Source organism: Salminus brasiliensis, chromosome 2 (assembly GCF_030463535.1).
Source record: "Salminus brasiliensis chromosome 2, fSalBra1.hap2, whole genome shotgun sequence".
Taxonomy (NCBI): domain Eukaryota; kingdom Metazoa; phylum Chordata; class Actinopteri; order Characiformes; family Bryconidae; genus Salminus; species Salminus brasiliensis.
This window is the reverse complement of record NC_132879.1, coordinates 2266144-2286143: the sequence shown is the minus strand read 5'-3', so window position 1 is coordinate 2286143 and position 20000 is coordinate 2266144. Positions and strand designations below refer to the sequence as shown.

Here is a 20000-nt window from a genome sequence, read left to right as displayed (position 1 = left end):
CAGGACGGGACGTCGGTATATCATGGACGCTGGAGCAGATAAACATGGAGCTATTGGCGCCATGCTGCCTAATTCCAGGCATGGGCTAGAGGGGCCAGCATTGAGCTGTGGAGCAGCTGGAATGATGGTGGTGCTGAGTTTGGGATAAGGTGGGGTGGTGATCATCCAACACCCTGACCTCACTAACGCACTTTTCACTGAATGCAATCAAATCCTCACAGCAATGCTCCTCCACCATCTAGTAGAAAGCCTTCTTCCCTGGAAGGGCGGCTGTCCCAATACTTTTGTCCATACAGTGTAGCTTCCTTTATAGAGTATAGAGTACAGGAGTAGATGGATCTAAAAATGCAATGGCTCTGGTGGGCAGAACAGCAACCTGTTTATTGCATATACTGTGTCCAAAAGTTTGTGGACACCGACTCTATTAGAGTGTCTTCTAGAATCAATGGTGTTGACAGGGAGTTTATCGCAGTTTGATCTAGTAACAGCCGGACAAGGCTTTGAAATAGATGTTGGGACATCCAGTGTTGCTGTGTGGAGGATTTGATTGCATTCAGCCCTACAAAAGTATCAGTGAGGTCAGGTACTGATGTTGGACGACTAGTTCTGCCACTCCAACTCATCCATTATCACTCCAGAGAATTCCATAACCCAATGTTGGGGACTTTATACCCCACTAGCCAATGGTCTGCATTGGGCACGATGACCTTAGGCTCAAGTGCAGTGTGGATCACCCCATTTTAATGGTAAGTGCTTTTCTATGCCAATTCAATTTGGAAGCTGAATGCATGTCAGCAATGGGTGAGCCTTACAGTAGCTGAGCTGACTCCTAAATGTAACGTCCACCTTAAATAACGCAGCAGTGATGCTCTGCTGTTGGAGGTGTGCGATATATTATCGAGGATGTCACTCACTTTGCAGAAACCATTCAAAAAAAAAAAATCAGCAACCCGTTGGACCGCAATCTGTGACCGTCGAATTCTGAGAGCTCAGTGGGTCGTTTCTGAGATTTCTACTTGTGTGCAGTCACATATTCTATAAGAAACAGTGAAATAGCTCTTACATAGAGCATACATAAAACTTTTGAAAATGACAATAATTAACATGAAGCATAAAAGTAATGTAAAATAATTATACTACATTCATATTAAATTACAATTTAATGTGAAAAAAAAGCCACCGCCCACAGGCCCAAATAAGGACTTCCCCCTCGTTTGTGTTCATGTTTTTGGTTCAGTGTATTGATTCATATTCGTTTTGTTCATGTGTTTCACCTGGGACTGGGGGTACTTAAGGAGCCTCAACTCCATGGTTCAACACCGAGAACTGTATCGTTTGGAACCTTGAGGTCGCTCGAGAGGTTCCCCGTACGACTAGAGGTGTGTTACGGTCAGCTTCAGCTCGATATCCGCGTTCAAGAGCAGGTCACCCTGCTAACCACGTTATTAGCGAGGCTCGCTCGCTCACCGTCAGGATTTACTGGCTACCCACGTCCCAGCAGGGTGACCCACGCTCGCAGCAGCACATTGCCATTTGTCTAGCTGCTGCTTCCCCAGCTCTCCTTGTCTATGTATTGAGCGCCGCTGGAGTCCCAGGTCCCAGTCCCAGGTCTGTTATGTTCGCCATTTGTGTCGGTAAACCCTCTTGCTTAGATCTCCATCTCTGCAAGTGTTCATCCCTCTGTGTTTGGCCTAGCAGGCCATGACAACTTGCACGGTTGTTTTTGTATTATTTTTAATTAAACGCTTCAGTTTTAAATAAATACATAAGAAGCAAGTTTGAGGGATGAAAAATATTGTCTAATTATCGTTATCCGTAGAATCCCTGAAAATATTGAGATATAATTTTTTGTCAATATTGCTCACCTCTAGTACACACTGTTACTGCAGCACTATTTAAGGTGGAATGGAAAGCATTAGCATTAGAGCCAATTTTAGCTTTAGTTTTAGCTGCTAACTGGTAACGTCACCGCTCTCATCCGTTCCAATAAAGCTTGGTTTAGTTTTCCTCACTGAAATAAGGTCACAGATGAACTCCGTCTGCAGCAGCTGGGGATCATGTTTATTCCTGGGCCCTAGAGGACACCAGATTGCAGTCTGCTGCAGCAACCTCAAGGATCGGAAGTGGTGAAGTGGTGCAAAACTGATAGCACCCACTGCTGAGTGGGGTTACCTGCGTATTCCGGGTAGCAGATGGTAAGCGGACTCCTCTTAATCTTCTCCTCAAACAGATCCTTCTTGTTCAGGAACAGAATGATGGAGGTGTCGGTGAACCACTTGTTGTTGCAGATGCTGTCAAACAGTTTCATGCTCTCGTGCATCCGGTTCTACAGAGAGAGAGAGAGAGGGAGAGAGAGAGAGAGAGATGGCTTTGTCTTTGGATCGTCTGGATTATAAGGTCCAAATATGCACTCATGCTATATGTCAGCTTACACATACACTACATGGACAAAAGTATTGGGACACCTCCACATTCCCCCTACAGGAATTTTGAATGACTTCCCATTCTAAACCCATAGGCTGTATTTATATGGGGTCGGGCCCCTTTTCTTCTAAGCTTTAACAGCAGCAGCAGGTCTGGAGCTCTGCACTCTGCTCCACTAAGCTCCTGACCAACATGGTTGCTGGACTAGCTGCTCTATGAGCATGACTAACCTGATCGAGCTGGTCATGAAACTGGTTATAATGGTTGACTACATTGGTAAAATCAGTCATGCTGGGTGGACCAGCATGGCCATGATGTTCATGCTGGTCATGCTGGTCACCAACACCAAGGGATAAAGGAGGGCTGGTTTGTAAATTCATATAAATGTCATAAGACACATGTTGGATATGTATTATATAGTCAAAGGTATTGGGACACCTCCACATTCCACCTATAGGAGCTTTTATGATACCATTCAAACCCCAAAGGCTGTATTAATATGGAGCTGGTCCTTTGGTCTAAGCTCTAACAGCAGCAGCAGGTCTGGAGGCTTCTCTGCACTCTGCTCTGAGCTCAGCACTCGGCCCTGACCCCGCTCTGTAACTTTACGTGGTCTGACAGACACTCGGTGGCTGAGCTGCTCTCTGTGAGCTGTTCCTCCTAAACTCTTCCACTGTTCAATAATAACACCACTCACAGCTGATGGAGGAAGATCTAGGAGGAAGGAAATTTCACCAGCTGACTTGTTGTTGTTGGTGCAGTGGTGTCTCCTATTATATACAGAACCATGCTGGAGTTCAGTGAGCTCTACAGAACCTCCCATTCTCTCACTAATGTGTGGAGGAAAGACAGACTGCAGAACTAGGGGTCAATGGTGGAAATCCACCAACAATACACTCAAGTGTAATCAGCGATTCCTACCATCTCCTCATCTTCGGCCAGAACTAGGTCGTAGTCGCTCAGAGCCACGCAGAAGATGATGGCCGTCACACCCTCAAAACAGTGGATCCACTTCTTCCTCTCAGACCTCTGACCTCCAACATCAAACATCCTGCAGATGAAGATCAACGCTCATTAACTCATTAACAGTCCCTGGACCCTCTGGTGGGTCTAAACCTTTCGTAGATGATTAATAAACTCGTACAGAGTATCAGTAACACATCAACAGCGTATCAGTGCAGCAGCAGCACCTGAATACACTGAGGTGAACATCCTGAAGATGATCAGCATTACTGAGGCCAAAACCTAACCATGGGCCTAATCCTAACCTTAACCTCGACCCAAAACCTAACCCAGCTTTACCCAAAACCAGAACCTAACCATGGGCCTTATCCTACCCTTAAACTCGACCCAAAAAACTAAACCCTAACCCTGGTCCTAATCTAACCTTAACCTTGACCCAAAACCTATTCCTAAGCCTCAGCCTGGCCTGAATCCTAATCCTACCCTTAACCTTGACCCAAAACCTAACCCAGCTTTACCCAAAAAAACAAACCCTAACCCTAGTCCTAATCCTAATCGTAACCTCAACCCAAAACCTAATCCTAAACCTCAGCCTGGCCTGAATTCTAATCTTTACCTTAACCTTAAACCAAAAACCTTACCCTAACCCTCATTCTGGACCTATACCTAACCCTAACCTCAGCCCAACACCTAACCCAGCCTTACCCAAAACCAAATCCTAACCCTGGTCCTAATTCTACCCTTAACCTCGACCCCAAAACCTAATAATAACCCTTATCCTGGCCTGAATTCTAATCTTTACCTTAACCTTAAACCAAAAACCTTACCCTAACCCTCATGCTGGACCCTCATGCTAAACCCTAACGCTAACCCTAACCTCAGCCCAAAACCTAACCCAGCCTTACCCAAAACCTTACCTTAACCTTGGTCCTAATCCTAACCCTAACCTCAGCCCAACACCTAACCCAGCCTTACCCAAATCTTACCGTAACCATGGGTCTAATCCTAACCTCCAAAACTAAACCCAGCCCTACACAAAACCTTACCTTAACCTTGGTCCTAATCCTGACCATCATCCTGGCCCTAACCTTAACCTTGCGCTGGCTTCTGAATACTATGGAAAGTGAATTATTAATTAATATGATTATGTTTATAATACAGTATTTGGAGATTGACAAATCAAGAATGACGGTAAAACTAGGATCAATGATGTTGAAATAGAAGGAGTGTGATTACTGATCTTACGTTCAGTTGAAAACAACACAAATATAATATAAAAACAGAAATCTCTAAACCATTGCAAAGAACTTCTCTTGGATTAGTGTTCACTACATCGCCGCTTTCCAGTGAAAAACATGCATCTCCAAAATAGTGATTTTCGAGGTGAAGGCAACCAAGTTCTTAACCATGAATGGAAAAGAAGTTTATTCCAAGTAATTCCAATCCTCACAACAGTTCCTCCAACAGAAGCAGGAGAAGAAGATTTTGGAAGAAACCATGCATGAATGAGCAGGTGTCCCAATACTTTTGTCACAATATCTTGTGTCAAGTTCAAGATCAGGTCTATTCATGTAGCGCTTTTGACGACCGACGTTGTCACAAATCAGCCTCATAGAGATCCTGGTTCGAGTCCCAAGGGAGCGAGATGATGAGCGGAAGAACCCGAGAGGATCTAATGTTCCGAACGTTCACTGAAACATCTCCTACTCCGAACCCACCAACACCAGGCCCCATTATATCAACACCTCCTGTATCAGGTTCAGTGCTGTGGAGGGTCTTGAAACGATGCTTTTATAGAAGGTGGAGCAAGAAAAGTGTTTCTGATAAAGTGGCCAGGAAGTGTACAATCTACTCTCTATTGTGTAGTCTCTATTTTTGCTGCAGTGCTCCCAGAACCACCTGCAGCTGAGAAGCTGAGCGACCAAGTATGCTTCCTCTTCCCGTCTACATCATCTGGCGGAAGTGCGGAAACCCCGAACACGTCCTGGGGTTCTCACAGCGTCAATCCGAGAGCGTTATTGTTGCACTGATGTCCAACAATACTCATATATACTATTTATGCCCCGCCCCCCTCGCCCTCACTCATTGTATTCATCCAGAGGGGGTTTAAGCTCAACAGGAAGACAGGCGAGCCTAGATTTGCCAGACCTCCATTGGCTGTTGGGTTCAACAATGGGGAACATGGGGCCTCTATTTAATGTTTCCTGTGGCGTTTCCTGTGACCCTGCCTGGTAAAGGACTTAAGCCTTGCCCTCAGAGCCTTAAGATGTAGACCAGTGTGTTACCAGTGTTTAGATGTGAAGGGTCTCCGGAAGGGTTGCCACCTTTCCGAAATAAAAAATAAGGCACGCCCACCACGCCTACCACGCCCACCACAGATTTTTAACCTAGGAATATAACCCAACCCTAACCCTAACCTAACCCTAAAATTAACTAACTTACCCTAACCTAACCTAACCCTAACCTAACCCAACCCAACCCTAACCTAACCCTAACCTTAACTAACTTACCCTAACCTAACCTAAACCAACCCTAACCTAACCCTAACCTTAACTAACTTACCCTACCCTAACCCTAACCCTAAACCAACCCTAACCTAACCCTAACCTTAACTAACTTACCCTACCCTAACCTAACCCTAAACCAACCCTAACCTAACCCTAACCTTAACTAACTTACCCTACCCTAACCTAACCCTAAACCAACCCTAACCTAACCCTAACCTTAACTAACTTACCCTACCCTAACCTAACCCTAAACCAACCCTAACCTAACCCTAACCTTAACTAACTTACCCTAACCTAACCTAACCTAACTCTAACCCTAAACCCTAACCTAACCCTGCCCTAACCCTAACCTAACTCTAACCCTAAACCAACCCTAACCCTAACCTTAACTAACTTACCCTACCCTAACCCTAACCTTAACTAACTTACCCTACCCTAACCTAACCCTAACCTAACCTAACCCTAACCTTAACTAACTTACTAACCCTAAACCCTAACTCTAACCTAACTCTAACCTAAACATTCTGAAGGAGTAATAGATGTTTGGGGTTCTGGTACAGTTCTGGTACTGGATGAATTGTCATGGCTTAACGCTAATCAGGTGTTAATGCTCACTTGAAGTGCAGGTCTTTGAAGGTGAAGTGAGTCTCCACGATGCCGGTGGTTTTAACACGCGTCCTCAGCACGTCCTGCTGGGTGGGGATGTAAGTGGTCTGGGATATCCTGTCCAGATCATTCAGGTAACTGTACAGAGGAACAAGAACAAAAGAGAACCTCAAGCACTGCATTACGTGACCATACCATGACAATGCCCCCCCAAAAAATGCTAAACTCAGCCATAACATTAGAACCACTGCCAGCTGAAGTGATCTGGTTCAAGGGGTGGATCTACACATTAGATCTGAGACACTTTGACAAGAACCAGATTGATGTGATCTAGACAAAGACTGGATGGTCAGAACATCTCCAGAACATCAAGCATCAGATCTTGTGGGGTGGCATTCTGCTATGCAGTGGTCAGTACCTACCAAAAGTGCTGCAATGAAGGGCAACCGGTGACCTGGCAACAGAATTATGGGACTAATGCTCATGGAGGTCCCACCTCACAACTTGGTGAGCTGTTTTGGTGGCACATGGGGGGCCCACACAATATCAAGCAGGTGGCTTTAATGTTATGGCTGATTGTTGATCCACAAGATTGCATATCTCGGATAATGCGGCAGCTGAGGGGAGCTCAAGCTTGAGAAGGGGAATATATCACCTCACAGCGCCCTACAGCGTGTATCCCACCTCCACCATTTTAATGATATGCGGTTTTAAAAGCAGGTTCTAGAGCCGAGCTCTTCTCAGAACTCTGGTAGAACAGTGTCTCAGGCATCAGGCAGCGTCTTCATCACCATTAGGTGAAGAACTTTCTGTGAGGAGCTTTTTTTATTAGAGCTTCAGACGTCTGCTTCCCTTCAGCTCCACTGTAGAACCACAGCTCTGACTGGGGGAGGTTATCTAGAACCGAGCGTTTCACACCCCCTGAGTGACTCCCTCGGTTTTCATGAAGATACTCTCAGCAGATACAATAATGCAATAATGGCCAAATGAGGTTGTGGGATTTCACCTCAAACACACACTCTCTCTCTCTCTCTCTCTCTCTCTCTCTCTCTTTCTACAGTGCCTGGTGATGCCATCGCCGATGGAAATGGGCTTGCACAATGTGTCTCACACAATCATCCACCCACACACACACACACACACACACACACACGAAAAATAACAACCCTCAGCGAGAGTGAGAGGAGTAGCAGGTTCTCGTTTTATCAGTGTTTTGTTCTGGGTTAAATAAACAGTGTGGAGCCGGTCGCTGGAGTCAAGGCCGCAGCAGATTTCACTGGAAAGCATCTGAGCAGCTCCTGCCGGCCAAATATTGACTAAATCAGTCCAGACTCCGCCAGAGCGAGAACCCGGAACACCCAGAGAGCAGACAGACTCCATCTCCATCCACCTGTTCCTCCAGCGCTTCTTAAAAATACTCTCACTCTAGTGGTTCCTCAGCAAAGCCAGTGGCTCCTTATAGATCCTCGATCCAGGGTAACCGCTCTTCATATTGGTGGAAAACCTTTTGTAGACGGTTCTATGGTTCTATATAGAGCCCTTTACGTCCTCCAGCGTTCGAAGTTCAGTTTCGGGTGCTTTAGACCGGAGGTTCTAGGTGCCTGATCAAAACGTGCCTTTTACTAAGGAGTGGCTTCTGCCTGCCCACTCTACCGTAGAGGTGGGATTTGTGGAGATCTGCCTGGATGGTTGATCTTCTAAAAGATTCTCCCATCTCCACAAGAATACGCTGACCCTCTGTCTGAGTGGACCCTCGGGGGCCAGCTCACTTCCCTGGCCAAGGCCTGACTTGTAAATATGCAATTTGCCGCCATCCGTCGACCATCAGCATCACAGAGAGTGTTAGAAAGACAGAGTGAGACACACACACACACACACACTCACTATGCAGCGGAGTCGTTCAGCTGGTACTCTCTGGAGCGGCTGAAGCAGGCCTGCACTCCTCCGTCCTTCCACAGGCGTTTTATCACGCCGGCCAGTTCAGCGGTCATAAAGCCTTCCTCCGCACTGCCCGCTAATACAAACAGCTGCCGTGCGTCGTCCTGCAACACACACACACACACAATTTATCATTTATACATATTACACATTTCTAACTCAACTCCAACCAAATGTATCCTATATGGACAAAAGTATTGGGACACATACTTCAAATAAAGCTATTAAAAAGAGCTGATCCTGCTTGGATCCTGTTGGAGTAACTGTCTCTACTGTCCAGGGAAAAAGCGCGTTAGTGAGGTCCATCACCACCCCACCTCACCATCCACATCTGCCCAGCTCATCTTAAAAGTACTGGATGGAGCAACATCCATCATTCCAGAGAACACAGTTCTTCCACTGTGATGGGGGGGCTTTATAGACCATTAGACAGCATGGTGCCAATAGGTTTGTGTTGTGGCAATACTTCTCTACAGGGCCTAGATAAGCTGTGTGTGTGTGTGTGTGTGTGTATGTGTGCATTTGCACATCTGCACATCTTAAAGTAGCTGAATGCATTCAATAGACAGGGTGTCCACAAACTTTTGGACACATTGTGTATCTGTCCACCCATTCCTTCACTTTGGTTCAATTGTTCACCTATTAGTTGACGTTTCCCTCGGAAATAGAGTTGGTAGAGCTACTCTCCCTTTCTCTCCCTCTCTCTCTCTCTCTCTCTCTCTCTCTCTCGTGCTCTCTCTCTCAGTAACTAAGCAGATGTTGCAAAATCTGAGTCTGATTACGAAACACGGTGCATCTGCTTTTTTCGCCCCAATAAATGTGGTTGCTCAATAGGATCAGCTGAGAGGTTACGGTGGCTCAAGGCCAACTGCTAAATAAATAAATAAATACATTAATTAATGAATTAATTAATTAAGTGCAGGGATAATTGTTGTTTTGGCACACAGCAGGGCGGGACAGTCCCCCAGCCAGCGAGCCACTCTGGCTAAATCAGGCCCTACAGGGTGTTGAATCTTCCGCTGCTGGTTCTGCATTAATGCCCCTCTTAATCTGCATCATCTGCCCAGTCAACACACTTTCATTAACACCATCTGCACACACACACACACACACACACACACCTCACACACAATGAATCACTCTCAGTCTATCACACGCATACTCCTCCCCACCCCAGACACACTAGCCATTCGCACTGCTGTTTATATTAGGGTCCTCAGCACTCGGCCCTGACCCCGCTCTGTAGCTTTACGTGGTCTGACAGACACTCGGTGGCTGAGCTGCTCTCTGTGAGCTGTTCCTCTAAACTCTTCCACTGTTCAATAATAACACCACTCACAGCTGATGGAGGAAGATCTAGGAGGGAGAAAATTTCACCAGCTGACTTGTTGTTGTTGGTGCAGCGGTGTCTCCTATTACATACAGAACCACGCTGGAGTTCAGTGAGCTCTACAGAACCTCCCGTTCTCTCACTAGTGTGTGGAGGAAAGGCCGACTGCATGACTAGGAGCTGAATGAGACTAAATGTAACCCCTAAATGCAATGATTAAGAGGTGTGTCCCAATACTTTTGTCCATTCACAGCCCTCCCTCTGCCTCACCGCTCTCGCCGGGTCTCCAAAGTCGATCTTCAGGCGGCCCATGGCGCGGATGATGGCGATGATGGACTGGATGGTGTTGCTGTAGACCACGGCCTTATACTGCTTACACTCCTCCTCTGAGTAACCCGCCTCGTGGATGATTCTAGAGAAAGAGAAAAAACGAGAGAGAGACAGAGAGCATGAATAAGAGAGAGAGAGAGAGAGCAGTTACTCAGCTGATCTGCAGATGAAGACAGAGCTTCAGACAACTTACTTCATCTGCTTCACTATCGTACTCTTCCCCGACTCCCCAGCACCTGAGAGACAGTGAGAAAGAGAGGGGTGAATAATTATTATTATTAATAATAATAATAATAATAATAATAGTAACTATCAATTCTGATATCATCAGGTGCTGCTGCTAATACTACACTATATGTCCAAATATTTGTGGACACCCCTTCCAATGAATGCACTCAGCTCTTTTAAGTTGCACATATTGCTGACACAGCAAATGCACACTCACACACAGCTTGTCTAGTCCCTGTAAAGAAGTACTGCCAATAGAATAGGACCATCTAGAGCGGATCAGCATCATGAACCTATTGGCACCATGCTGCTGCCTAATGCCAGGTGTGGGCTAGAGGTGTATATAAAGCCCCCCAGCAGCATTGAGCTGTGGAGCAGTGGAAGAGCTGTGTTCTTTGGAATGATATTGGTGGTGGTGCTCCATCCAGTGCTGTTGGATGGGATGATGAGGTGGGATGGTGATCATCATCCGACATCCTGACCTCACTAATGCGCTAGTGGCTGAATGCAATCAAATCCTCACAGCAATGCTCCTCCTCGAAAATCTAGTAGAAAGTCTTCTTCCCTGGGCAGTGGAGACAGTTACTCCAACAACAACAGGATCAGCTCTTTTAATACAACAATTGAGTAGGTGTCCAAATACTTTTGTCAATGTAGGATAATCCATAGTTATGTATCAGCGTCCTCGCCTGTTATGCTAAAGGTCTGAGATTCCAATTTCGGATAACTTTTCTGACGCCCTGAGAGAGGGAGTAATTGAATGTGTGTGTGTGTGTGTGTGTGTGTGTGTGTGTGTGCTAAAGGGAGAGATATTCTGAGGCCTGTTATCAGCTGTTAGGAGTACAGCAGCACCCACTGCGGAAAACAAAACAAAACACAGTCCTAATTTCCAGTAAAGTGTTTCTGAATACAAAAACAGACGACGGTCCCTAAAGACCTAAACCCAGCAGAACCGAGAAAACACCGCAATCTCACACTGAGAGGAAAACAAGCTGTGGGAACGGCGAACTTATGTTATCAGTGTAGGAAACAGCAGAACGACCGGCGTGACAAATAACAAGCAGATAACACCAAGACTGCAGATAACCGTTAATTCAATAATTAACCAACACATCAACTGTTCTCTAATTACAAATCCACTGCAATAGTAACCATATCACCCCCTACTCTTCCTGTAGTGTATTACAGTCTGTCAGAATGAGAGTGTGGATAATATGATCATTATGGAGCATTATAGAGCGCCCCCTACTCTTCCTGTGGTGTATTTTATAGAAAAAGCACCGATCTGAATGAAAAGTAGATGCACACACACACATATATATCCTCAAACATTTTCACAGCAGACTTTTCAACTATTATCAACTCAGTAGGTGCGATGCCACCGTGCATAAATCTCCCTCCAGCGATAAAACACCTGTGCTGAGTGTGTGTGTGTGTGTGTAAGTGTGTAAGTGTGTGTGCGTCTTGTTTTGAGAAGTCAATTTATGCAGGGTTCTGTTCCTCCCTTTCACTCTGCTGATATCATCAGGCGGCTAACAACATCAAAGGCCTTCTGTAAGGACAACAGACAGACACACACACACACACATTAGCTAGCTGAATATTTCCCAAGCGTCCTACACTACCTTAACAGTATTGAGAAGTCCCAGAATTCACTCCTACACCTACACTCCTCTTGGTGGCGTAATAGAGCACCTTTAAGAAGCAGATCAACTTGGGCTCACAGTGAGAGCTAGCCAGGCTGAAGCACAGCCACCAAACATGGTGGAGGTAGTTTCATACACTGCTACAGCTCACAGCGAGAGCTAGCCAGGCTGAAGCACAGCCTCCAAACATGGTGGAGGTAGTTTCACACACTACTACAGCTCACAGTGAGAGCTAGCCAGGCTGAAGCACAGCCTCCAAACATGGTGGAGGTAGTTTCACACACTACTACAGCTCACAGTGAGAGCTAGCCAGGCTAAAGTACAGCTTTCAAACATGGTGTCAGAGTAAACAGTGAGAACATCCCCCCCATGCACTATATGGACTAATGTATTTGGACACCTGTTCATTTACAGTTTCTTCTGAAATCAAGGGTATTAAAAAGAGCTGATCCTGCTTCTGCTAAAGTCTCTACTGTCCAGGGAGGAAGGCTTTCTACTCTGTATGTTGAATGAGCATTGCTGTAAGGATTTGATTGCATTCAGTGACAAGTGTCACCTCATCCTGGATGGAGCTCCACCACCATCATTCCAGAGAACGCAGTTCTTCCACTGCTCCACAGCTCAATGCTGGGGGGCTTTATATACACCCCTCTATTAGCCCACACCTGGCATTAGGCAGCATGGTGCCAATAGGCTGACGTTCATCTGCTCCAGAGAGTCCTAATCTATTGGATGAAACTAGAAGAGGTGTCCACAAACATTTGGAAATGTAGTGTGTGTATTTTTGCTACATTAGCTTAGCATTCAGCCACCAAACATCTCGGCTGAGTGACTACAGTTGGGGTAACAGGGAAACCCAAAGTAATCCAAACTACCGGTTTGAGGTCTGGTCAGCGCTACAGCTTCTGCATTAGCAGGGCGTTAAACGTGGACATGGTGTGTTTTTGGAGTTTCAGCTCTTACAGTTTCAGAGTCAGGGACATTAGTGCTGCAACATTAGGCCCAGTGAGCTCAACCCCCCCCCCCCCCCCACACATACACACATACACACACACATATACACACACACACACAGCCCTGCACTAAGGACCAGCTGTCTAATCCGAAGAGATTTTCTCACGCTGACCAGCAGCTAGCTGTGATCCAGACTGATGAGCAGCTTGCAACATTAACCTGATATATTAGTTGTAAGATCAATAATTAGACAATTCTGCAACTGGAGCAGAGCGGCCGATCCCTCGTTTACCTCCACTGAACCACAAATGAGGAAAGATGGAAATATGGAAATATGGAGGAATTGTGAATTATGGATTGTGAACGGTAGCAAAAGCAGAGGATACTCAGTGGTACTACCACAACGTAGTACAGCGCTCCAATCCAGAAGACGAGGCAAAGGACTTCTCAAAGGTGTGACGCTTCTGTGTAGCGTAGCCTGTAGCGACAAACAGGCTGTAAACGTGTAGCTGCTAATTTACTTATAGGACTAATTATCATCCTCTAATACTTTACGAGAGGTCATAGGACGGCTCTCTTTCAGCACAGCTTCAGCCTCACACTCCCTCTTTCAGCACAGCTTCAGCCTTAAACACTCTTTTTAGCACTGCTTCAGCCTCACACTCCCTCTTTTAGCATGCTTCAGCCTCAAACACTCTCTTTTAGCACTGCTTCAGCCTCACACTCCCTCTTTTAGCATGCTTCAGCCTCAAACACTCTCTTTTAGCACTGCTTCAGCCTCACACTCCCTCTTTTAGCACTGCTTCAGCCTCACACTCCCTCTTTTAGCACTGCTTCAGCCTCAAACACTCTCTTTTAGCACTGCTTCAGCCTCCCACTCCCTCTTTTAGCACTGCTTCAGCCTCACACTCCCTCTTTTAGCACTGCTTCAGCCTCCCACTCCCTCTTTTAGCACTGCTTCAGCCTCACACTCCCTCTTTTAGCACTGCTTCAGCCTCAAACACTCTCTTTTAGCACTGTTTCAGCCTCACACTCCCTCTTTTAGCACTGCTTCAGCCTCACACTCCCTCTTTTAGCACTGCTTCAGCCTCAAACACTCTCTTTTAGCACTGCTTCAGCCTTACACTCCCTCTTTTAGCACTGCTTCAGCCTCAAACACTCTCTTTTAGCACTGCTTCAGCCTTACACTCCCTCTTTTAGCACTGCTTCAGCCTCAAACACTCTCTTTTAGCACTGCTTCAGCCTCACACTCCCTCTTTTAGCACTGCTTCAGCCTCAAACACTCTCTTTTAGCACTGTTTCAGCCTCACACTCCCTCTTTTAGCACTGCTTCAGCCTCACACTCCCTCTTTTAGCACTGCTTCAGCCTCAAACACTCTCTTTTAGCACTGCTTCAGCCTCACACTCCCTCTTTTAGCACTGCTTCAGCCTCACACTCCCTCTTTTATCACTGCTTCAGCCTCACACACCTTTTTAGCACTGCTTCAGCCTCACACACTCTCTTTTATCACTGCTTCAGCCTCACACACCTTTTTAGCACTGCTTCATTCTCACACTCCCTCTTTTTTTAGCACTGCTTCAGCCTCACACTCCCTCTTTTAGGACCGCTACAGCTCTACACACTCCTGTAGCACTTGTGTGTGTTTGTGTTTTCTCAACACACCCTTGCTTCATTTTTAATGCTGTGTGTGTGTGTGTGTGTGTGTGTGTGTGTATAAGATTGTCTTACAGTACCTCACTTCCTTGTTATCTCTGTGTTGGGTAATGTGAACAGCCTGACACAGTGTGTGTGTGTGTGTGTGTGTGTGTGTGTGTGAGACACAGAAAGAAAGTAAAAAAGAAGACGTGGTGACTTGGTACCCGAGACTTTGGGCCGACAGGCGTGTCAGACGAAGGAGTGGGGAGGTCAAGGTGACTGCAGTACACTATGCAGCACTTAGGCTACTTTGCATTCACAAAAGACACGGCGTCCATTCAGAAGAATGCTTTGATCAACACAAGGAAACTTGACAAAGTTCACCAGAATGCACGCTAACATAGCTACACCATATGTCCAAAAGTATTGGGACACCTGCTCAATAATTGTTTACTCTAAAATCAAAGGTATTAAAAAAGCTGATCCTGCTTTTTTTGGGAGTAACTGTCTGTACTGAAGAGCATTGCTGTGAGAATTTGACTCAATAGTGTTGGTGAAGTCAGGATGTTGAACGATCATCACCCCACCTCAATCAATTAATCAACTCATTCCAAAAGTATTGGTTGGAGCACCATCCATCATTCCAGTGAACACAGTTCTTCCACTGCTCCACAGCTCAATACCCCTCTAACCTCTCTACAGGGTCTAGACAAGCGGTCTATGTGAATTTATTTACACATCTGTGTCAGCAATGGGTGCAACTTAAAGTAGTTGAATGCAATTATTAGAACAGGTGTCCACAAACATTTGGACATACAGTGTAAAAGGTCTGTAAGCTTGCAAGAACCAGAAGCACAGTGTTTTTATGATTTCAGTTATACCTAATTACAATTCTACAGCTCTATAGGAACAGATTCACATTCAGAACTGTACAAATCTAGCTTCAAATAACTAAGAACAGCTACCATCTAGAGCTGCAAAACCCAGTTATAAAGATCTAGAGCAAAAGGTCATATCTCGAGCTGTGGAATTTAACTCTAAACGTCTATAAACACAGATCACATCCAGACCTGTAAAAGTCTAGAACAGTTCACATATAGAGCTGCAATTCTAACTCTTAAGATCTATAAGAACAGCTCACACCAAGAGCTGCAATATCTAACTCTTAAACATCTATATGAACAGCTCTCACCAAGAGCTGCAAAAGTCCATAAAACAGTTCACATCCAGACTTGTACAATCTAGCCCCAAATATCTAAGAACAGCTAATAATGATATATAAGAACAGATCACTTCCAGAGCTTCATAACCCAAGGATCTAGAGCAAAAGGTCATATTAAGAGTTGCACAAGCTAACTCCGAACTTCTGGAAGAACAGTTCACATCCAGAGTTGTACACTTCAGCTCAAAAGACCTAACAGATCTGTAAGTCTAGAAGAACAGCTCACACACAAAGCTGCAGAATCAAATAATAATTTTTTTTTGCACAATCCAACTCCAAACATCAAGAAGAACAGTTCACATCCAGAGCTTAACACCTCAGCTCTAAATATGCCAAAGAAAAGCTCACACCCAGGCCTGTCAGGCCAGTCTTTAAGAACAGTTCACATCCAGAGCGGCATAATCCAATTTTAAAAAATGTAGAAAACAGCTTGCATCTAGAGCTGCACTACCCAATTATACAATTATAGTCTAGAGGAGGAGTGCATATCTAGAGCTGCATAATCCAACTCTAAACTTCTAGAAGAACAGTTCACATCCAGAGCTGTACACCTCAGCTCTAAAAATCTTCAAGAACAGCTCACGTCCAGGCCTCTGAAGGCCTAGAAGAACAGTTTACATCCAGAGCTCTACTCTTAAGCTCCTGAAGATCTAAAAGAACAGCTCACACCCAAGCCTATGATGGCCTAGTTTACATCCAGAGCTGAACAACCCAATTCTTAAAGTCTAGATAACAGCTTGCATCTAGATCTGCACAACCAAACTCTAAAGATCTATAAAAACAGCTTGCATCCAGAGATCTGCTCTTCAGCTCTAAAGATCTAAGAGAACAGCTCACATCCAGGCCTGTGAAGGCCTAGAACAGTTCACATCCAGAGCTGTACACCTCAGCTCTAAAGATCTAAAAGAAAAGCTCACACCCAGGCCTCTGAAAACCTAGAACAGTTCACATCCAGAGCTCTACTCTTGAGCTCCTGAAGATCTAAAAGAACAGCTCACACCCAAGGCTATGAAGGCCTAGACAAACAGTTCACATCCAAAGCTGAACAATCCAATTATAAAAGTCTGGAGGAGGACTGCATATCTAGAGCTAAATAATTTAACTCTAAACTTGTAGCAGAACAGTTCACATCCAGAGCTGTACACTTCAGCTCTAAAGATCTAAAAGAACAGCTCACGTCCAGGCCTGTGAAGGCCTAGAACAGTTCACATCCAGAGCTGCACAACCCAATTATAAAAGTCTAGAGGAGGAGTGCATATCTAGAGCTGCATAATCGAACTCTAAACTTCTAGAAGAACAGTTCACATCCAGAGCTGTACAGTTCAGCTCTAAAGAACAGCTCACACCCAGACCTGTGAAGGCCTAGAAGAACAGTTCACATCCAGAGCTGTACACCTCAGCTCTAAAGATCTAAAAGAAAAGCTCACACCCAGACCTGTGAAGGCCTAGAAGAACAGTTCACATTCAGAGCTGTACACCTCAGCTCTAAAGATCTAAAAGAAAAGCTCACACCCAGGCCTCTGAAGACCTAGACGAACAGTTCATATCCAGAGCTGAACAACCCAATGATAAAAGTCTAGTCTTGCATCTAGAGCTTCACTACCCAATTATACAAGTCTGGAGAAGGAGTGCATATCTAGAGCGAAATAATTTAACTCTAAACGTCTAGCAGAACAGTTCACATTCAGAGCTGTCCACTTCAGGTCTAAAGATCTAAAAGAACAGCTCACACCCAGGCCTGCAAAGGCCTAGAAGAACAGTTTACATCCAGAGCTGCACAACCCATTTATAAAGCTTATGAAAACCACTCACACAAAGCTGCAGAATCTAACAGATCTGTACAATCCAACTCTAAACATCGAAAGGAGCAGCTCATATCCAGAAATGTAAAGGTCCATAAGAACAGCTCACACGCAGAGAACAATCTTAACAATACAATCCACAGCTAGTGTCCATTAGCGAATACTCAACACCTCCACCTGGTTCTCAGGGCGGGTGTGTTGAGGTTTAGGCCTGCAGTAATTACCTGTTAGCTACATTAGCCAAACACTTTCTTCCCACAACAGAGCGGTTTCAGCAAGGGCAGCTTTTAGAAGGCAACAAACACCCACCAGAACCGGACCTCACCGATCCATTTAAAACACACACACACACACACTTCCGTCTATTTAAAGATCTTATTTGGGTGCGAAAGGAAGTCGGTTTTCTCTTGAGTAACACGGAGCTGCTGTGATGGTGTAAGAGGGGAAACCTGTAGGCCTTCTCTGTAGCAGGATGTGCAGCCATGCAGGACTTTCTGCAGACCTCTAGCTGCCATCTGTTTGGGTGGTGTGTGTTTTCAACCATGCTGACTCAATGGGGGCGAGAAACGCTCAGGGTACAGTCATGTGATTCTCATTTTCTCATTTTATCTTCACTCCTGACCACCGCTCTGTTTCCTCAGCTCTCTACTGCCAGAACGTCACAGACAAAGACCACAGTGAACAGAGCAGCTATGTCAATGAATGGAGCCATGGGCCAACAAGTGGATCAGCTGAGAGAGAGAGAGAGAGAGAGAGAGGGAGAGAGAGGCTGTATGTGTATGCATCACATGTGTATCCAGTAAATCCATGTTAAATCCATGTTAAATGCATGCCCCCAATCCCAGTCTGTATTATTACCTATGTTCCATTTCCCCATGTACTATTGCCCCTCCAGTCTGTATTAGTATGCTGCCCCAGGATGTATTATTAGCCCATCCCCTTCTCCAGTCTGTATGACTTCCGGCCCCTCCAGACTGTCATAACCCACCCAGTCTGTGCCATCCCCGCATGTATCACAGCCCATCTGTTCTTTATCAATACAGCGCCTCCAGTATGAATTATTACATACCCATAGCATTCTAATGCAGTAGTGTGTATTACCCCGCCCTTTTCCAGTCTGTATTACACCCAACCCATTCAGTCTGTGTTACTGCAAACCCTTCCTGCAGTATGAATTATTACCCATCACCAGCCTGGAATACACACCCGCCTACCTTTCTCAGTTTGTATTACTGTCTGTGATTTTACCACCCCCTCCTCCAGTATGAATTATTAGCCACCCAGAGTGTTCTGTAACTGTGTGACTTCTATTATTTACACTTTCAGTCTGGATTATTACTCCGCCCCTTTTTACAGTCCTCATTATTACCCCTCCCCTTTTCCAGTCTGTGTTATTGCCCCCCCCGCTCCTCCAGTATGAATTATTAGCCGCCCAGAGTGTTTTGTAACTGTGTGACTTCTATTATTTACACTTTCAGTCTGGATTATTACTCCGCCCCTTTTTACAGTCCTCATTATTACCCCTCCCCTTTTCCAGTCTGTGTTATTGCCCCCCCCCCCGCTCCTCCAGTATGAATTATTAGCCGCCCAGAGTGTTCTGTAACTGTGTGACTTCTATTATTTACACTTTCAGTCTGGATTATTACTCCGCCCCTTTTTACAGTCCTCATTATTACCCCTCCCCTTTTCCAGTCTGTGTTATTGCCCCCCTCCCCGCTCCTCCAGTATGAATTATTACCCACCCAATGTGTTCCACTGCTGCGCATGTTCAATTACCCATACATCCTGGAATTATGACCTTCACCCCTCCTCCAGTATGTATGACTTCCAGACCGTCCTCCAGTATGAATAATTACGCTCCCTGTTGCTCTGTGTTTTATGACCTATTCAGTGTGTAGTATTATTACTCCGCCCCCTTTTTACAGTCTTCATTATTGCCACGCCCCTTTTACACTATGTATTATTGCCATTCCCGCCTCCAGTATGAATAATTACCCACCCAGTGTGTTCTATTAAGCTTTTAGCCTGAATTATTACTCTGCCCTTTGCTATTGCTATATGCTATTGCCCCCCCCCACACAAACACACAGTGTGAATTATTACCCACCCAGTGTGTATGTATTCAGTGTGGATTATTACTCCGCCCATTTTTTACAGTCTTCATTATTGCCCCGCCCCCTTTTAACAGTATGTATTGTTGCCACCCCCCTCCTCCAGTACGAATTATTACCCACCCAGTGTGTTCAGTTGCCCTATGTGTCTTATTATTTATTCAGTGTGGACTATTACCCTGCCCCCTTTTACAGTCTTCATTATTGCCCCACCCCTTTTACAGTATGTGTCATTGCCCCCCCTCCACCATTATGAATTATTACCCACCCAGTGTGTTCAGTTGCCCTATGTGTTCTATTATT

The 20000-nt window shown here is 45.3% G+C and overlaps 1 protein-coding gene across 1 annotated transcript in view; it reads right to left on the bottom strand.

The window, feature by feature from the left end:
* Positions 1-20000, bottom strand: part of gnai1 (guanine nucleotide binding protein (G protein), alpha inhibiting activity polypeptide 1) — a 24926-nt gene that overhangs the window by 3590 nt on the left and 1336 nt on the right. Inside the window, exons 2-7 of the mRNA XM_072674119.1 lie at positions 10292-10334; positions 10039-10180; positions 8385-8542; positions 6510-6638; positions 3346-3475; positions 2173-2326 (exon numbers count right to left, since the gene is read on the bottom strand). Of these exons, the coding sequence (XP_072530220.1) occupies positions 2173-2326; positions 3346-3475; positions 6510-6638; positions 8385-8542; positions 10039-10180; positions 10292-10334 (756 nt within the window). The remainder of the gene's footprint in view (positions 1-2172; positions 2327-3345; positions 3476-6509; positions 6639-8384; positions 8543-10038; positions 10181-10291; positions 10335-20000) is intronic.